The sequence below is a fragment of the Dermacentor andersoni genome, chromosome 8 (genome assembly GCF_023375885.2).
Source record: "Dermacentor andersoni chromosome 8, qqDerAnde1_hic_scaffold, whole genome shotgun sequence".
In the NCBI taxonomy this organism is placed as follows: Eukaryota; Metazoa; Arthropoda; class Arachnida; order Ixodida; family Ixodidae; genus Dermacentor; species Dermacentor andersoni.
This window is the reverse complement of record NC_092821.1, coordinates 72,376,945-72,397,459: the sequence shown is the minus strand read 5'-3', so window position 1 is coordinate 72,397,459 and position 20,515 is coordinate 72,376,945. Positions and strand designations below refer to the sequence as shown.

Sequence of the window (20,515 nt, the reverse complement as noted above, 5' to 3'; positions counted from 1 at the left end):
TATCTTCCAGTATTTTTACATATGGCTCATCTACACCCTGATTCCGTAATGCCTCCATGACTGCTGAGGTTTTGACTGAATCAAACGCTTTCTCGTAATCAATGAAAGCTATATATAAGGGTTGGTTATATTCTGCACATTTCTCTATCACTTGATTGATAGTGTGAATATGGTCTATTGTTGAGTAGCCTTTACGGAATCCTGCCTGGTCCTTTGGTTGACAGAATTCTAAGGTGTTCCTGATTCTATTTGCGATTACCTTAGTAAATACTTTGTAGGCAACGGACAGTAAGCTGATCGGTCTATAATTTTTCAAGTCTTTGGCGTCCCCTTTCTTATGGATTAGGATTATGTTAGCGTTCTTCCAAGATTCCGGTACACTTGAGGTTATGAGGCATTGCGTATACAGGGTGGCCAGTTTCTCTAGAACAATCTGACCACCATCCTTCAACAAATCTGCTGTTACCTGATCCTCCCCAGCTGCCTTCCCCCTTTGCATAGCTCCTAAGGCTTTCTTTACTTCTTCTGGCGTTACCTGTGGGAATTCGAATTCCTCTAGGCTATTCTCTCTTCCACTATCGTCGTGGGTGCCACTGGTACTGTATAAATCTCTATAGAACTCCTCAGCCACTTGAATTATCTCATCCATATTAGTAACGATATTGCCGGCTTTGTCTCTTAACGCACACATCTGATTCTTGCCTATTCCTAGTTTCTTCTTCACTGTTTTTAGGCTTCCTCCGTTCCTGAGAGCCTGTTCAATGCTATCCATATTATAGTTCCTGATATCCGCTGTCTTACGCTTGTTGATTAACTTAGAAAGTTCTGCCAGTTCTATTCTAGCTGTAGGATTAGAGGCTTTCATACATTGGCGTTTCTTGATCAGATCTTTCGTCTCCTGCGATAGCTTACTGGTTTCCTGTCTAACGGCGTTACCACCGACTTCTATTGCGCACTCCTTAATGATGCCCATGAGATTGTCGTTCATTGCTTCAACACTAAGGTCCTCTTCCTGAGTTAAAGCCGAATACCTGTTCTGTAGTTTGATCCGGAATTTCTCTAGTTTCCCTCTTACCGCTAACTCATTGATTGGCTTCTTGTGTACCAGTTTCTTTCGTTCCCTCCTCAAGTCTAGGCTAATTCGAGTTCTTACCATCCTGTGGTCACTGCAGCGTACCTTGCCGAGCACGTCTACATCTTGAATGATGCCAGGGTTCGCGCAGAGTATGAAGTCGATTTCATTTCTAGTCTCACCATTCGGGCTCCTCCACGTCCACTTTCGACTAACCCGCTTGCGGAAAAAGGTATTCATTATCCGCATATTATTCTGTTCTGCAAACTCTACTAATAATTCTCCTCTGCTATTCCTAGAGCCTATGCCATATTCCCCCACTGACTTGTCTCCAGCCTGCTTCTTGGCTACCCTGGCATTGAAGTCGCCCATCAGTATAGTGTATTTTGTTTTGACTTTACCCATCGCCGATTCTACGTCTTCATAAAAGCTTTCGACTTCCTGGTCATCATGACTAGATGTAGGAGCGTAGACCTGTACAACCTTCATTTTGTACCTCTTATTAAGTTTCACAACAAGACATGCCACCCTCTCGTTAATGCTATAGAATTCCTGTATGTTACCAGTTATTTCCTTATTAATCAGGAATCCGACTCCTAGTTCTCGTCTCTCCGCTAAGCCCCGGTAACACAGTACATGCCCGCTTTTTAGCACTGTATATGCTTCTTTTGTCCTCCTAACCTCACTGAGCCCTATTATATCCCATTTACTACCCTCTAATTCCTCCAATAACACTGCTAGACTCGCCTCACTAGATAGCGTTCTAACGTTAAACGTTGCCAGGTTCAGATTCCAATGGCGGCCTGTCCGGAGCCAGGTATTCTTAGCACCCTCTGCAGCGTCACAGATCTGACCGCCGCCGTGGTCACTTGCTTCGCGGCTGCTGGGGACTGAGGGACGGGGTTCGATTGTTGTATTCATATAGGAGGTTGTGGCCAAGTACTGCACCAGGGTGGCCAATCCTGCTCTGGTGAGAGAGTGCGTTACCGGTTCTGGTCACCGGGATCAGGCCGCACTCCAGGCCTGTTTGTGCAATTTTCTCAACACACGTTTTTTTTTTTGTATTTTCCGGTGGAGAATTGCGCGGCACCGGGATTTGGATCACGGTCCTCTTGCACTGGAGACGGATACTCTACCGTCCCCGTAGGAGTTAAATTAAAAATTAATTTATGGGGTTTTACGTGACAAAACCACTTTCTGATTATGCACGCCGTAGTGGAGGACTCCGAAAATTTCGACCACCTGGGGTTCTTTAACGTGCACCTAATTCTAAGTACACGGGTGTTTTCGCATTTCGCCCCCATCGAAATGCGGCCGCCGTGGTCGGGCTCCGATCCCGCGACCTCGTGCTCAGCAGTCTAACACCATAACCACTGAGCAACCACGGCGGGTCCCGCAGGAGTTGTACGCCTCATTTAACCTACAGTGGTGCCCTATTTGATCAGTCAAGGTGGACCAATCTGAGCTCGGTTATACCGCATGGATGGCACTCGGCTAGAGAACCTGGTATTTATGACCTGCACATGTGAGGCCATACATTTTTGAAGATATATATCTTTCTTTTTTTTTCTTTAGGAGGGTTCCCGTACAGTGATAAAATAAAGGAAAAGACATTAAAAGAAAGAAAAAAAAGAAAGAAAAAGGGGCGAAAAAAAAAAGGAACATGACAGGTGATTTGAACTCGTGACCCTTCGATGTTGCCCGGAAAGATAGCTCAGTCGGTTGGTTCGTCAGGCCCCAGGCTACTTTCAAGCGCCACAGCTCCTGCTCCGAGCCGCACACTTACGTGGAAAGAGACTCATGTTGTCCGCGATGGAAGGCATACTTTCTAGGAAAAATGGCCGCTCGAGGAGAAGAGCGAACTCGAGCGGCTTTAGAGGCTAGAAAAACTGCCTTAAAATATTTAGACTTGAGGGAAAGCTTCGTTAACAAACTATAACACGGCAATCAGCACTCGAATACGACGAGAGAAATTACTGAGACGTGGAAAATTCCCTTGAAAAAAAATCTGGTTTGCGAGACAAATGCTTGTATGTATTGAACCTCTTAAAAGATGAGGGGGGAAATATGCGCTCACCGAGAGGGCATCGTCAGCACGAGACCACCACAAGGCACCTTATAGAGATGTGGAGAGCTTCGCGGCCGGAACGAAGCCTCCCCTCTCCGCCAGCCAAGAGGGGAAAACGCGCTTTCCGATCGCTCAAGGTTGCGCGGACAAAGCATAACTCTAGCGTCTAGGAAAAGTTTAACCAGGTGGGATGGCGGCACGCATAGCGTGGGAAGCTAGCCGCCAGAATAACTATACCAAGGACTGCTGCTGACGAGGGCGAAATACCTTCGTGTAATTATAATAACCCTAATAGGACTACTTTCGAAAGAAAAAAAAAGGAAACGGCCCAGAGGGCTATACTAGGAGAGCTATGACTGATAGTTTTCTATACATATATATATATATATATATATATATATATATATATATATATATATACATTCGTCTCATCTATGGTATCGCATGCGCGCGCTGTTGCTTTGTCTCTGCGTGTAGTAGTTAAGAGAGCCAGTTTAAGGGCGGAGAAGAAGAAAGGAAAGACAAGCAAAATTACAGCGCCGTGGTTTTAAAGCGCACACGTGGTAGAGAAACGGAAGGCGATATAAGCGTGCGTGGCCATGATACGCACACGACAAACTGCCTTAAAATATTTAGACTTGAGGGAAAGCTTCGTTAGCAAACGATAGCACGGCAATCAGCACTCGAATATAATTATAACCCTAATAATAATTGTAAATATTCATCTCATCTATGGGATCTAATGCGCGCGCTGTTGCTTTGTCTCTGCGTGTAGTAGTTGAGAGAGCCAGTTTAAGGGCGGAGAAGTGGGAAGGAAAGGAAAGTCTCTGAATAAAACTTGCAGCGCCGTGGTTTTAAAGCGCAACCGTGGTAGAGAAACGGAAGGCGATATAAGCGTGCGTGGCCATGATACGCACACGACAAACTGCCTTAAAATAATTAGACTTGAGGGAAAGCTTCGGTAACAAACGATAGCACAGCAATCAGCACTCGAATATAATTATAACCCTAATACTAATTGTAAATATTCATCTCATCTATAGGATCTAATGCGCGCGCTGTTGCTTTGTTCTGTGTGTAGTAGTTAAGAGAGCCAGTTTAAGGGCGGAGAAGAAGGAAGAAAAGGAAAGTCTCTGAAGCAAAATTACAGCGCCGTGGTTTTAAAGCGCACCCGTGGTAGAGAAACGGAAGGCGATATAAGCGTGCGTGGCCATGATACGCACACGACAAACTGCCTTAAAATATTTAGACTTGAGGGAAAGCTTCGTTAGCAAACGATAGCACGGCCATCAGCACTCGAATATAATTATAACCCTAATAATAGTTGTAAATATTCATCTCATCTATGGGATCTAATGCGCGCGCTGTTGCTTTGTCTCTGCGTGTAGTAGTTGAGAGAGCCAGTTTAAGGGCGGAGAAGTGGAAAGGAAAGGAAAGTCTCTGAATAAAACTTGCAGCGCCGTGGTTTTAAAGCGCAACCGTGGTAGAGAAACGGAAGGCGATATAAGCGTGCGTGGCCATGATACGCACACGACAAACTTCCTTAAAATATTTAGACTTGAGGGAAAGCTTCGTAAACAAACTATAACACGGCAATCAGCACTCGGATACGACGAGAGAAATTACTGAGACGTGGAAAATTCCCTTGAAAAATATCTGGTTTGCGAGAAAAATGCTTGTATGTATTGAACCTCTTAAAAGATGAGGGGGGAAATATGCGCTCACCGAGAGGGCATCGTCAGCACGAGACCACCACAAGGCACCTTACCGAGGGTGGTAGGAGGTGGTAAATTTATGCCGTATTGAGCAGGCACGCATGATGTCGTCATTGACTTTGGCTAAGAACGTACGGCCTGGTCTGTTAGCAATTGACGCGGAGCACTATGAATCAAAATGATATCATGCAGGAGCAAGTCCGCAACATCAGTTGCGCAACTGGTCGGAAGAGCGCGGGTTACGGCGTAGCGTGTCGCGTAGTCCGCCGCGACTGCAACGCACTTGTTCCCTGATGTAGATTCCGGAAATGGGCCGAGAAGGTCTAAGCCGACACGATGGAAGGGGTCGGCACGGATGTCGAGCGGCTGCAGGTAACCAGCGGGAAGCTGGGAAGGCTTCTTGCGGCGTTGGCAAAGTTCACAAGTGGCGACGTAACGTCGTACGGAACGGGCAAAACCCGGCCAGAAAAAACCGCGACGTACACGGTCATAGGTTCGAGATACGCCGAGGTGTCCTGCCGTTGGTGCGCCGTGGAGCTCTTCTAGAACGGTTGAGCGGAGGTGTTCAGGTATGACAAGTAGGAACTCAGAGCCGTCCGGATGAAGGTTACGACGGTACAGAGTACCGTTGCGGAGGACGAAGAGGCCTAGAGTGGCGTCGGCCGGAGAGTGTTCAACACGGTCGATGAGTGCTCTGATGTAGGCGTCACGACGTTGCTCGTCGGCGAAATGAAGCAGCTGCGATACAGAGAATACGCAAGCAGCACTGGTAATATTGGAGGAGTCAGGGTCGTCAACAGGGTAACGCGACAAGCTGTCAGCGTCTTGGTGCAGGCGACCAGACTTGTAGACCACGGAATATGAAAATTCTTGTAGCCTCAAAGCCCATCGACCAAGCCGGCCTGTAGGATCCTTTAACGATGATAGCCAGCAGAGAGCATGATGGTCAGTGACTACGGAATAAGGGCGACCGTAAAGGTAAGGACGGAACTTCGCAAACGCCCAGACTACAGCAACGCATTCTCGTTCCGTAATGGAATAGTTACGCTCCGATGGTGTGAGAAGGCGGCTCGCATAAGCAAGAGCACGATCCTGGCCACGCTGACGCTGGGCTAAGACGGCACCTACGCCCTAACCGCTGGCATCTGTACGCAAGTCTGTAGGGGCATCAAGGTCGAAGTGGGCGTGAATGGGTGGTGAGCAGAGAAGAGTAACGAGACGAGAGAAGCCGGCGGCTTCTGCAGTACCCCACGAGAATTGTACGCCTTTCTTCAAAAGATTAGTGAGGGGTCCACAAATTGCCGCAAAATCTTGAACAAAACGATGAAAGTACGAGCACAGCCCTACAAAACTTCGAACGTCTGCGGCTGTCTTCGGAACCGGAAAGTCTTGGACAGCGCGAGTTTTGTCGGGATAAGGCTGTACTACGAAAGCGTAAATGAGGTGGCCCAGAACAGTAATTTGGCGGCGGCCGAAATGACATTCGGACGAGTTAACTTGCAGCTTCGCCTTGCAAAATACATCAAGTATAGCTGTTAAACGCTCAAGGTGAGTGTCGAACGTGAGTGAGAAGACGATGACGTCATCGAGGTAGCAGGGACATGTGGACGATTTGAAACCTCGGAGCAAGGAATCCATCATACGCTCAAAGGTGGCAGGGGCGTTGCATAATCAAAACAGCATTACTTGAAATTGGTATAGGACATCAGGTGTGATGAACGCGGTTTTTTCTCTGTCCATATCGTCAAAAGCAGTCTGCCAGTATCCAGAACGAAGATCAATAGAAGAGAAACAGCTGGAACCGCGGAGGCAGTCAAGGGCGTCGTCCATACGTGGGAGCGGGTAGACGTCCTTCTTATTAATGTTGTTCAGATAACGGTAGTTTACACAGAAGCTCCACATGCCATCCTTCTTTTTAACCAACACTACAGGTGACGCCCAGGGACTCGAAGAAGGCTCAATGATGTTTTATCTAACATCTTGTTCACTTAACTTTGAATTACCCGGCGTTCCAACGCAGAAACTTGATACGGTCGTCGGTGAATAGGAGTAGCATCGCCAGTAAGAATCCGATGCTTGACCGCTGGCGTCTGGACTAAAGGCGATCGTCGAAGTCGAAAATATCTCTGTAGGACGATAATACTTGGTAAAGGTCTTCAGCCTGCACAGAAGACAGGTCCGTCGCAACCATTTTCTGTATCTTGCGATAGGCGGCCGAGGCTGGCACGATGGGCCTGTTAAGCTCGCAAGAAGCATCGGTCGATAAAGTTGCCACGTGATGGCCGCCGGGACAATCGACGTTGGCAAGGCAAATAACTTGCGGTAGAATTTGCTTTTCCAATCCAAGGTTAAAGATAGGCATGAAAGTGCGGTTCGCAGTAATAGTAAGTATACTGTGAGGCACGGTAATGTCATAATGTAGTGGACTGTCGGGCAGAGGAGTGACGAGGTACTCGGCATCAGGGACTGGTGGGGAAGACAAGAGTTCAATACAGGCTTTTGATTTTGGCGGCAGGCGAACAAAGCCGGTGTGGCGTAGGCGGCACTGGGGTGCGTCAGAAGGTTCTGCGAGAATCGGCAACTCAAGGCGAAGGGTACTGGCAGAGCAGTCAATAAGAGCAGAATGCGCGGAGAGAAAATCGAGGCCGAGAATGAGGTCGTGGGGGCAATGAGCAATCACGGTGAAGAGGACAGGAGTATGGCGGCCGGCGAAGCTAACACGTGCCGTACACATGCCGATGATAGGCACAGTACCGCCATCTGCAACGCGGACGACGCGTGCCGACGCTGGGGTAAGGAGCTTGTTCAGTCGTCGTCGGAAGGCAGCAATCATAATAGAAAGATGTGCCCCTGTATCGATGAGTGCCGTGACAGGATAGCCATCAACGTCAACGTCAAGAAGGTTTTGGTTCGTGTGTAACGTGAGCAGAGGATTTGAGGGCAGGGTGGACAACGCAGTTTCACCTCCAGAAGCTGCAGTGCCTGGTTTTCTGACTGGATCCGGGAGGCGATAGGCGACGGAGAGAAGCGACGGGGTTGGGGCGAACGAGACTGATGGCGTCGAGGTGAGGGCGAGTGGCTGTAGCGAAGCTTCGGGGCAGGAGCATCAACGGCAGTGAGTTTCATGGCGGGTGGCATAGGGAACAGAACGTCCAAAGGGGCGGGAATGAGCGGCGGTGTATGTCCGAGGAGGTGGTGGCCATCGGTTGCGGCAGTGACGAGCGACGTGGCCGATGCGACAGCAGTGGAAGCAGATCAGCCTGTCATCAGGGGTACGTCATTTGGCCGGGTTACGGCGAGATGTGGCAGAAAAGGACTGCCGCGGACGAGGAGGGCTGCTAGAGAACTGGGGAACCGTGGGAGGAGACGATGAACACACGGAGCTGAGACCCATGTTCTCAAATTCCTGTCCGACTGCGGCCTGAATCATCGCAATCGTGGTAGCTGATGGATCGGGAGGCGTCGCGGAGAAAGCTGGCAAACAGGCGGCCTCGAGCTCGCGGCGAACAATACGGGTTACATCGTCACAGGGGGTGGTCTGACGCAGTCGACCCTCACATGTCAACGTAGCAGCAGTGTTGGGTAGCCGCGTGATGTGATGTGTGATACGGCGGCTCTTAGCTTGTTCAAGGCGACGGCATTCTTTGATGATGGCGTCGATAGTCGAGACGTGGCCGAAAACAACCAAATTGAGAGCATCGTCGGCGAAGCCTTTTAGCACATTCGATACTTTATCTGCTTCAGACATAGTATCGTCAGCTTTGCGGAATAGAGCCAAGACGTCAAGGATGTATGAAACGTACGGCTGTGTAGATGTCCGAACACGAGACGCAAGAGCCTTTCTCGCGGCAACTTCGCGCCCAATGGGGTCGCCGAACAGTTCCCTGAGCTTTTCTTTGAAAGTGTCCCAACTGGTTATCTCGTCGTCGTGCGTTTGGTGCCACACGTGTGGGGTGCCGCCGAGATGAAAGATGACATTGGCGAGCATGATCGTTGGGTCCCACCTGTTATTAGCACTGGCGTGTTCATAGAGCTTGATCCATTCGTCAACGTCCTCTCCCTCCAGGCCAGAGAACACACCAGGGTCGCGATGTTGGGCAGACGTGATGATTGGAGCAGTCGGACAAGCCGAAGCCGTTGCTGAGGCGGTCTCGTCACCGGGAGGCATGATGACAAGCTCGATGTACCGACCACTCCGGAGTTCCGTGATGAGGACGGGGATCGCAGACCTCCACGAGAATGTTACGTGTGGAAAGACACAGATGAAAGAGGCTATATACAGGCTATTTACACTGGAGCCAGACCGTCAGGCCGACACTCGCTCGCGCCAAGGGCACATACCCACTTCGTCGTCGTTCTCGCGGCGGCTCGTCCCTTGAGCATCGTTCGATGATATCGTAATTATATATATACATATATATATATATATATATATATATATATATAAGCGCGATCTGACGCAAAGATAACCAGGCTGAAATTGTTCACAGTCGAGTAGAGTAGCGGCCATTCACTTTTTGTCGATGCCGTTCAATTTCATAAATTACGTAAATTAGCCAACTTTTCAATTACTGCTTTGAATTCCGTGTTGTCAATGACGAGCTTGTTGGAAGCCTAGCCTAACCTAATCTAGCCTAAAGCGGGCATCTCTTCAGCCAAATGCCCACTGCCCGTCTATTGTATCCGTCTGAGAAATGCCACGAAAGCTGAAAGGTATCGCGTAACGAACCGTCCGCCCGCATCTAAAAGCAGCGCCCTCAAACAAGCTCCGCAGGAGTTAGTGGCGGAGCCGGCGCTTTATCTCGCGCCCCTCACACACGCAATCTCGGCGTCTTGGTGTTGACACGTAAAGAGTGTTCGTAATTGGTGCTTGATGTTTCGTCAGAGAAGTGCGCTCCCTAACGGCTGTATAGCGTGTTTGAGGGGGCTGCTTTGGGATGCCCGCGCAAGGGTTAGTGAAGGGAGATTTTTCATTTTTCAAGAATTTTCTTTCTCAGCCTTAAAACATAAACGGGCAAAGAGTACCCGGCTAAAAACATGCAATCTTCAGGATTCTTTCAATTTCTGACGGATTCTTCATTGACAGCACACCATTCAGAGTAGCGTTTAAAAATAATCGGCCATTGCAAATAATTGATAAATTGAATGACATCGACCAAAAACTACTGGCAGCTACTCTACTCGACTGTGAACAATGTGCGCTTAGTTATCCTCGCGTAGAGTAGCCCATCTTTTTAAAACACGCGACGGATGATAGCTGGGACCCCCTGTATAAGATCCAGCATGCCAAAAATTTGATGCTTAGAACTCCGTGTTAATCAGTTATGTAGCTATCTCCTTACAGCTGCCTCCCATATATTTTTTTTCTCGGCAACATAGCCAACGGCTGCTATTACAGCGCACACACAAATGTGGAAGTTAGTGACGCAGTATATTGTTTGCGAAACGTGACCATGGAGGGCCAAGTGAAGAAAAAGTTCCCCACTCTTGCTTGTTGCGTAAAAAAAAAAAAAAAAAAAAAAATTATGCATAAGTATTTTCAACCACAATAATTAAACACGCACGTTTCTGCCTTTTGACGCAAGTTTTATCCAAGTTGTGTGGGAAGTAACCTGAGCATAATGTGTCAGAGAGGTCAAATATTTGTCGGAAAAAATGTAGCAGTCAGCAAAATAGCGGTATTGGAGTGATGCTCCCCGGAATATTGTACGTTTTTATTGGTTACTGATACTACACACCCCTACCTGGAGACTAAACGGTGAACTTTTGACGTCATTACTATTCAACACAACCTATATACATAGACCAGTTAAGAAAATACATAGGCTATATAATGCTGAGATGCACATATATAGCCTATTACAAATCCTGAATATTGTTACGGACAACACTGTTGGGCAATGCATTCCACATTTTTATTAGATTTGAAAAATTGAGTAAGGAAAGCGACTCTTATGTGCGAAATGAGATTCAGTGGTTCTACGTATATTTTTTCGTACATTCCTTGTTGCTTCAAGCAGAACATACTCGTTTTTATTTTTACACGTGAGCGTTTCATTTGTTCTCTTCCGCTTCTATGAGCTCATTTACTGTGCAGTGGAATAAACTACCGTTTTTCATTTAGATGTTATTTTTGCCAACTTGACCTTGTCGCATTTGTCCCGGCGCATTAGCCCCGGCAGGTTTCGTTCGCCTTTTTTAGGAGAGGGGGGTATGAAATTCTCACGCACCAAGGTACTTAGAGGTGTATCAATATACTCGACGCACCAATTATGCTGCCTTTTTATTTTCAGGGTGCAGGCGTAGGCACGATTATGACGGCCATCTTCCAGTTATGGCACATTTCAAACACGATACAGAAAGGCATCACACCACCCAGGATGCCAGTTTCCTTGGATTACTGCCCCGCAAATGTTACATTGCATACATCAACGTCGAAGACATTCAACATAAGCACGTCCTTCGAGGCTCCAAGGTAATGGCGTAATTATTCGCTTTTGTTTCTCTGCTTCCGAGGCAAAATTTTGGGTGAAGGAGCTTGGTCATTCAAGAGTGAGTGCTGACACGGAAAGTTCTTGTCCTTCTGAGGCAAAAGTATCACCGTACGCGCTCATTGATAAGTGCGAACATTTGGGAAGAACTGAAAGTTCATGAAAGCGTTCGTTTCGAAAGAAAAAGCCCAGTTTTAAGCAAATTTCAATGCACACGAGAAAAAAAAATGCTTATCGCTACATTTCCAGATAGGAAACGTGTATGGCATACTGCATGCTTTCGAGAACTACTATTTTTATTTTACCTGCCTTTCCGCGCAAAGCTACGCAGCCTGTTCCTTTCATTTTGTGTGTTTAAAATCCGAGCACACTCATTATTTCACCGTAAATGCTCTGGAGAAACTTGAGCACTATATTTCAACCGATGAATGAATGAATGAATGAATGAATGAATGAATGAATGAATGAAGCCAACAACAAATAATCAATAAATGAGTATTTAATAGTAATATAACAGTAGTGATACGTAGGAAAATATTCATAAAGACGTATAAGGTGACAAACACTAGGTCGGGCCTTCTATATCATTGCAGCAATATTATTAAACCAAACACATATTACAGGCTAAAAGCCATATTTCAGTAGTTACAATTACAGCATGAAAAGCTGTAGTGGCTACCTCGAAAATAACCATCAAACGCAAAGAGGTAAAGAAGGTTATGTGTGTGGCGGAATTTAAGGAATAGCTAGATTGTTTTTGCATTTCCTCGAATTCGCATTACTCAAACGTACGAAAAAAGACTGTTTTAGCTCTTTCTGGGTAATTAGCGTGAAGGTATTAAAAAAAAAAGGCTTTCGAAAAAAGAAAATCAGCTCTGCAAAGGCAACGCGTCTACAAGAAGATCAGGGGCGCGGAGTTCACAAAGGGAACTTGCGAACAAATATTTGTGTAAGAAAGACCTTACGAAAAAGCGCAATCACAAGGCTAAAAGTGTTCGTAACATCAGCAAGCTTGCGCTGTCTGCCACTGCAGAGACGAGCTCTGTAGTCGAAAAAATACGTATATGTAAGAGTAGCACAGAGGTGAAGTTTAGCCCTTCCGCCAATAGCAAGCGTAAGTCGATTCACAAAACCTAAACAGCCGTCAGGATGACGACTTCAGAAGAAATTTCTACAATAGGGGTGTAGCAGTCATACGAACATAACCATGTCTATCTGCGCCATTCGAGCTGACGTAGGTAACCGTTGTAACGCGCTGTTGCAGATGATTGGCCAAGGGCCAGAACTGATAGACGAGGATGGCGCGTGCTTATATCTTTGTGACATGCTCTGATTTGTCATCTCAAAGATCACTGAGCTGTTTCAGTGCATAATGGTTGAGCGTGCGCTTCTGGCGAAGGCAGTAACATTAACGATGAGTAGTGAACTGCTGCATAATAAGCTGCGTTTTTGTATGTGCGCAATAGCCGGAATTTTCATACCCGTCATGACAATCTATTGAGTGTTGCCAAATGGAAGTGCAGTGTCTGTCCCTGGCAACTATAAAGTCTGTTATTGATGTGTTTGGGCACTTCTATTCGGTTTTTTTGTCTTGTTTGAGCTTTCTGTTGCTCATAGGGCTGCGGATGATTATTTTTTTCAAAGCTTTGGGGGCTATAATTTTCCATGCGATAGGAAACAATAAAAAATCGTTCTAATTATCATGACTTGTTGCTGTTGCACAATTCGCTGTCGTCTTCCGTGCCCTTAGCGTCAACCTTAGTTCAAAGCTTCCGTTCAGCACTAAGTCGAAGCAAACATAGAGTCTGTGCCCACAGTGTTATTCTGTGGCCTACGGTGTGAACGAACGTATGCGTGCGACGGATCGCAATCGTGTCTATCATATGAAGCGGGACATCAATACGATCACATATAAAAAACAAGAAACAGCGAATAAAATCACGTACTACCACTGATACGAAGATCATGTGGATGCCTTCAAGAAGACTGATGCTATGAAATAAAATACACCTCACGAACGAAGCGAAGAATTCTCCCATGAGTACCCACATGCGCACACACACGTATACAAGCACACACACACGCACAGACGTACATATATACTTATATAACCGCATTGACGAGTATCACTGGATCCGCTTCATGTTTGGTATTCTAAACCCTAGGTTAACACCAAACCTGGGCGAAATGACGTCACTCACGTCCTTCAGTCACTTCGTGCGATCTTCTTTCTATAGTCTCCTCCTCTTACTTAAGAAACACTTCAATCAATCAATCAATCAATCAATCAATCAATCAATCAATCAATCAATCAATCAATCAATCAATCAATCAATCAATCAATCAATCAATCAATCAATCAATCAATCAATCTGTACTGAAGGCACTGGGCAGTGGGCATGGTGCTGGTGTGCTGGTGCAAGAGAAGACGACGAGAAGTGCTTGCTTCCCCGTTACGATATAGCGCCGACCTGTTTACGCCTAGCGCTACAACCTATATCTAGTTACCCTTCTGCTAGGCGAACACCCCCATTGCATTTGGTGGAGGTGCGGGGTTTCTCTTCGACATCCTGGAACTCCGCAGCCGAACGCTACCACCAGCTGTTGCAATGGATGAACCGGGACCGTCCCAGGCTGCCGCTCCCGTGCCCCCCGCCATCGTCTGTTCTGGCGTCATCCGGCAGCGCGATCCGGCTATATTTAGCGGCACAGATGACCACGACGTGGAAGACTGGCTCGCCGAATATGACCGTGTAAGCGCCTATAATAAGTGGGACGACCGCGCCAAGCTCACAAATGTCATCTTTTACTTGACTGACGTGGCAAACCTATGGTTCCGCAATCATGAAGCCGATTTTACCACCTGGTCGGCTTTCACGGCAACTTTGGCGGAGGTCTTCGGCCGTCCCGCCGTTCGCCGGCTTCGCGCTGAGCAGCGCTTGCGTGGTCGAGTTCAACGCCAGGAAGAGACCTTCACTAGTTATATTGAAGACGTGCTCTCGCTATGCAAGCGCGTCAACTCATCTATGGACGAAGCTGACAAGATTAAGCACGTCATGAAAGGCATCGATGACCAAGCCTTCCAGATGCTCGTCGCGAAGAGTCCGCGGACGATTGCCGAGGTCGTACAGCTCTGTCAGCACTACGACGAGCTGCGCAAGCAGCGTGCATCAACGCGCGCTGCTCAGCAGGACACCACGGATCTATCTCCGTTGGATTTCGGCCGCGACGCTGCCAATATCTCTGCCTTAATGCCGGAGATAAAGCAGTTCATCCGTCAGGAAGTGGCACGCCAACTCTCTCTGGCGAACCGCACACCCGAGCCGTCGACAACCTTGGCTCCCTCGCTTCGCCACGTCATTCAGACCCAAGTTGCCGCGGCGCTGCCATCTGCCCCTCCTCCGCAGCCTGCAGCTGGACCGCTCACTTACGCTGACGTTGTTGCCCGGCCTTACGCTCCTCCGGCTCCTGATGCCTACCGGGCCACTGGCACCTTCCATGTGCCGCCGCCACCTTCACGCCCGATGGTCGTCCCTTACTCGGCCGCTGGAGCCCCTGTCGTCAACCCGTGGCGTACATCTGACAACCGGCCAATATGCTATTTCTGCCATTTTCCGGGCCACGTAGCACGATTCTGCCGCCGTCGCAGCCCCCGTTTACCTGCCAGTGGGGGCGCCTCAAGCTACAGGCCTGCTCGACTTCCGCGTCAGGACCCATCTAGCCTTCCTCCGGACTCATCTTACAGTCGCCTCCCTTTCGATGCACGCCGGTCACCTTCCCCACGTCGCCGATCCATTTCCCCGATGGTTCGCCGACCCAGCCCGGCCCGTGAGGAAAACTAACAGTCGCAGTTCCAGAGGCAAGAACTGCGTTTACGTCGAACATTTCAAGGCCTCATTCTAACCCGGTGAACGAAATTGAACTGTCCGTAGACGGCGTCACCGTACACGCACTTATCGACACCGGAGCCGCCGTTTCTATTATTAGTGAGAAGCTTTGCCGCAATTTGAACAAAGTGACCATTCCCCTTACCTCTCTTTCTCTGCGTACGGCAACCTCGCATCGCATTCAGCCTTCAGCGTCGTGCACAGCCCGGGTTGTCATTCAAAGCGTTATGTATGTTATAGAATTTGTCGTCCTACCTCGTTCCTCACACGACGTTATTCTTGGATGGAATTTCTTATCTGTCAATCAAGCTCTTATCGACTGCGCTCGTGCCGAACTTACGTTATCCGTGCCGTGCTGCGACCATGACGACCATTCTTCTCCTAAAGTTGTTGCCGCCTCTGACATCGATATCGCGCCTTTCTCCGCCGCTCTGGTTCCTGTGTCATGTAACTCTGCTGCGAACTCATCTGTTCTGTTTACACCGTCGGCCACTTGTGCGCGCCGCCGGAACTTTCTACTTCCGTTTGCTGTCGTCACTTCTTGCGACGGTTCTGCTGCCCTTTACGTGTGCAATCCGTCCGCCTGCCCATCATCCCTACTCCGCGGCGAGTGCCTGGGTACCGCTGAAGCTTTCGATAGCGTTCTCCCGGCCACCATGTTTGGCGACACGGCATCACTTCCGATTTGTTCCGTCACTAATCCTGCCGCGACTGATGCCCCTGTAGACGTCTTCGCTCGCGCCGTCGACGCAGAACTCACACCTGCGCAGCAAACAGAAACCATCAAACTCCTCCAACGTTTTCGTTCCTCATTTGACATTGACCAACCATCCTTGGGTCGAGCGTCCGCAGTCGTTCACCGTATCGACACCGGTCAGCAAACACCATTGCGCCAGCGTCCCTATCGTGTGTCGGCTGCTGAACGCCGTATCATCGACCAGCACGTTGACGACATGCTGGAGCGTGGCATCATCCAGCCCTCTAACAGTCCCTGGGCATCTCCGGTTGTCCTCGTTAAAAAAAAAGATGGCTCCATTCGGTTCTGCGTCGACTATCGCCGCCTTAACCGAATAACGCGCAAAGATGTTTATCCTCTGCCGCGCATCGACGATGCTTTGGACTGTCTGCAGGGAGCGGAATTCTTTTCGTCGCTCGATTTGCGCTCCGGGTACTGGCAAGTGCCAATGGCAGAGGCCGATCGTCAAAAGACAGCCTTCGTAACGCCTGATGGGCTATATGAATTCACTGTCATGCCGTTTGGCCTCTGCAACGCGCCTGCCACTTTCGAGCGAATGGTGGACACCATTCTTCGAGGGCTGAAGTGGAAAACGTGCCTCTGTTATTTAGATGATATTGTGGTTTTTTCCACCGACTTTGGGTCGCACCTCAACCGCCTCGAGCAGGTACTTGCGTGCCTCTCCACTGCAGGACTGCAACTAAATTTGAAGAAATGCCACTTCGGCGCTCGTACACTTACTATTCTCGGCCATGTAGTTTCAAAAGACGGTATCCTTCCGGACCCCACAAAACTTAGCGCCGTATCAGAGTTCCCTAAACCAACCACCATGAAAGAGCTTCGCAGCTTCATCGGCCTGTGCTCCTATTTCCGACGCTTTGTGCGTAACTTTGCCTCTATCATTGCCCCCTTGACGCAGCTTCTCACCGGCCGTTCTGACCTATCAGCCTGGTCCTCGGCGTGCGACGACGCATTCCAAGAACTACGACGCGTTCTCACCTCGCCTCCAGTACTGCGACACTTCGATCCCTCTGCTCCAACTGAGATCCATACGGACGCTAGTGGTGTCGGGCTCGGCGCTGTTCTTGCACAACGCAAGGATGGCTTCGAAGAGTACGTCGTCGCGTATGCCAGCCGCACCCTTACCAAAGCCGAGGCGAACTATTCAGTTACTGAGAAGGAATGTCTGGCCATCATTTGGGCTATCGGCAAATTTCGTCCTTATGTGTACGGGCGTCCATTTGACATCGTGACCGACCATCATGCCCTATGCTGGTTATCTTCACTAAAAGATCCAACTGGTCGGCTTGCCCGTTGGGCATTGCGCCTACAAGAATACGACATCCGCGTTGTTTATCGCTCAGGCCGAAAGCATTCAGACGCAGACGCTCTATCCCGGTCACCCCTGCCCTCTGGCCCTGTCCACTCGTCTATTTCTACCTGCGGTGCCTTCGCCCTCAACATTTCCGACATGCCATCAGAGCAGCGCAAGGACCCGTGGATCTCTTCGCTTATTGACTTCCTGTCCAGCCAGTCGCCAGCACCGATCTCTCGGACGCTTCGTCGCCAAGCCACGCACTTCATCATTCGGGATAACCTGCTGTACCGCCGCAACTACAATTCCAGCGGCCGTAAGTGGTTGCTTGTTATACCCCGACACCTCCGCTCCGACATCTGCGCCACGTTCCACGACGACCCACAATGCGGCCACGCTGGTGTATTAAAGACATACTCTCGCCTGCAGCTTCGGTACTACTGGCGCGGTATGTACCGCTTCGTTCGCCAGTATGTCCGGTCATGCCACATATGCCAACGACGCAAGACGCCACCTCAACATGCCACCGGCCCCTTGCAACCTTTACCATGCCCCGCGCGCGCGTTCGACCGCGTCGGCATTGACCTATACGGTCCGCTTCCCAACACTCCAAGCGGCAACCGCTGGGTTATTGTTGCTATCGACCACCTCACGCGGTACGCTGAAACTTCAGCCCTAGCATCTGCCACAGCAAAAGACGTCGCCAGTTTTATCCTTCAAAATCTGATTTTACGCCATGGAGCACCTCGAGAATTACTGAGCGACCGCGGTCGCGTTTTCCTCTCTGACGTCCTTTCAGCATTGCTAAAGGAGTGTCGCATCATTCACCGCACTACCACAGCATATCATCCTCAAACTAATGGGATGACCGAACGTTTCAACCGCACCCTTGGTGACATGATGGCCATGTATGCTTCATCTGACCACTCGAATTGGGATCGCATTCTACCTTTCGTCACCTACGCTTACAATACCGCCACGCAAAGCACCACTGGGTTCTCCCCTTTCTTTCTCCTTTACGGACACGAGCCTTCATGCACTATGGACACGATTCTACCTTACCGGCCAGATGCTTCGGAGTGTACGACTGTTTCTAGGGCGGCTGCTTACGCCGAAGAATGTCGCCAGCTCGCTCGTTCGTTCACATCCCAGGACCAGTGGCGCCAAAAGCTTCGCCACGATTCATCCACTACGGCTCCGTGCTTTGCGCCTGGCTCGCTGGTCTGGTTGTGGGTGCCCTCTACTCCTCCAGGCCTTTCCTCCAAGCTGCTCTCCAAGTACCACGGTCCTTATCGGGTACTGGAACAAACATCCGCGGTCAACTACCTCATCGAGCCACTGGAAACGCCTTCCGACCAGCGTCGTCGGGGCCAGGAAATTGTCCACGTCTCCCGGCTCAAGCAGTGCCATGACCCCCCTGTGTTCTCCTGTCCTTAAGTCGCCAGGATGGCTACTCTTTCGGTGGGGAGTGATTGTACTGAAGGCACTGGGCAGTGGGCATGGTGCTGGTGTGCTGGTGCAAGAGAAGACGACGAGAAGTGCTTGCTTCCCCGTTACGATATAGCGCCGACCTGTTTACGCCTAGCGCTACAACCTATATCTAGTTACCCTTCTGCTAGGCGAACACCCCCATTGCAAATCAATCAATCAATCAATCAATCAATCAATCAATCAATCAATCAATCAATCAATCAATCAATCAATCAATCAATCAATCAATCGATTTTATTTAGCGGAAACAAAAGGCACCTGGGCAAAAAGCTGTCGCAGCAGCTTGACGGAGGCCCAGGGTCCCTTACATGGCAGTACCACTCACATGCTATGTACACTTAAGGCTTTATACATAACAAACATTACACATAGCACGTATGCATAAAAATGACATTTTACACTTGAATGCAATATAATAAAGTGTCACTATGAAGAAAGAAAGTAGTCACGCAAACCATTTTTATTTAGCGTAGCTGTATGCTTATATTTGTTTAGTACAGTCGGCATATTATATGTTAAGGACTGTAGGCCGTAATTGCTTCAAAACCATGGTACCTTCCAAACCTCGGGGTTTCGTGTAGCATGCTTCGTGTGAGTGCAGTGTTCTAGCTGAGTTCATAGGCGCTTGTGAATTCAGCGCAAGAATTGCCTTCAAGCCGGCGACAGTCTTACGGTGATCCACGCATGACATGACGTCATGAAAAAGCCGGTCACAGCGGCCTGGTATCGCGATACCAACAATGTGAAGCATGCACGACGCTAAGCACTGTCACTGAAACGCGTCGTACCAGCAAGATCAGCATTTACGTCGCTACAACTGTGCTGCCTTCTGCGCCCTGCCGGCGGCGTGAAGTTCCGTTTAGACGAAGCTGCGATATTTGTGTGTAATTAGTGGTGTAAGTGCATACGATATGGATTGTACAGAAGGACTGAATGAACTTCACATCACGGCCGCGGTGCTTTGCAGCATGAGGCTGACAACTCAATAATTATTTCATTTATGGGTAACTTCCATATTTACGTTCAGCGACAGCGTACGTATCCGCAGATTTTCACGCTTTCACTATGCCTCAGTGATAGTTCCGGCTTTACATGTTTAATTATCTGCAAGAAAAGTGGAAACATACTTATCGAGAAAGCGGTTCGGCAAGGAGACACAATGTCGGCAATTATAATCATTGCATGCTAAGAAGTATTGAAGCTGTTAGACAGCGAATGATTAAAAGCGATGATCAACGGCGAGTATCTCAACAGCTTTCGGCTTGGCGAAGACATTTTCCTGTTCAGCAACGCTAGTGACACATAGCAATAATTCATCGACGACCTTAACGAAGAAAGTGTAAGAGTAGGTTGAAGATTAATATGCAGAATAGCATGCATAAGACAACGGTAATGTTGAATGGCCTGTCCATTGAACAACAATTCATGATCGGCAGTCACCCTCTAGAGTGTGCAGAGGAGTAAGATTATCTAGGCGAATGACTCTCAGAGAACTCTGATCATGAGACGGAAATTTACAGAAGAATAAAAATGGGTCGGAGTGCACACGGCCTGCGTTAACAAATCGTGAGCGGGAGCTCACCGCTGTCATTGAAAAGAAAAGTGTACAATCATTCTATACTTCGGGTACTGTCGTATAGGGCAGAGACTTGGAGGTTAACAATGAAGCATGGGAATAAGTTGAGCGCTCGAGCAATCGATGGAACGAAATTTTTTAGGCGTAACGCTAAGAGAGAGGAA

General features: G+C 48.7%; 1 protein-coding gene across 1 annotated transcript in view; it reads left to right on the top strand.

Moving 5' to 3' along the window:
- LOC129386793 (putative sodium-dependent multivitamin transporter) overlaps positions 1 to 20,515 on the top strand; it is a 54,580-nt gene that overhangs the window by 18,558 nt on the left and 15,507 nt on the right. Inside the window, exon 8 of the mRNA XM_055075001.2 lies at positions 11,149 to 11,330. Coding sequence (XP_054930976.2) covers positions 11,149 to 11,330 — 182 coding nt within the window. The remainder of the gene's footprint in view (positions 1 to 11,148; positions 11,331 to 20,515) is intronic.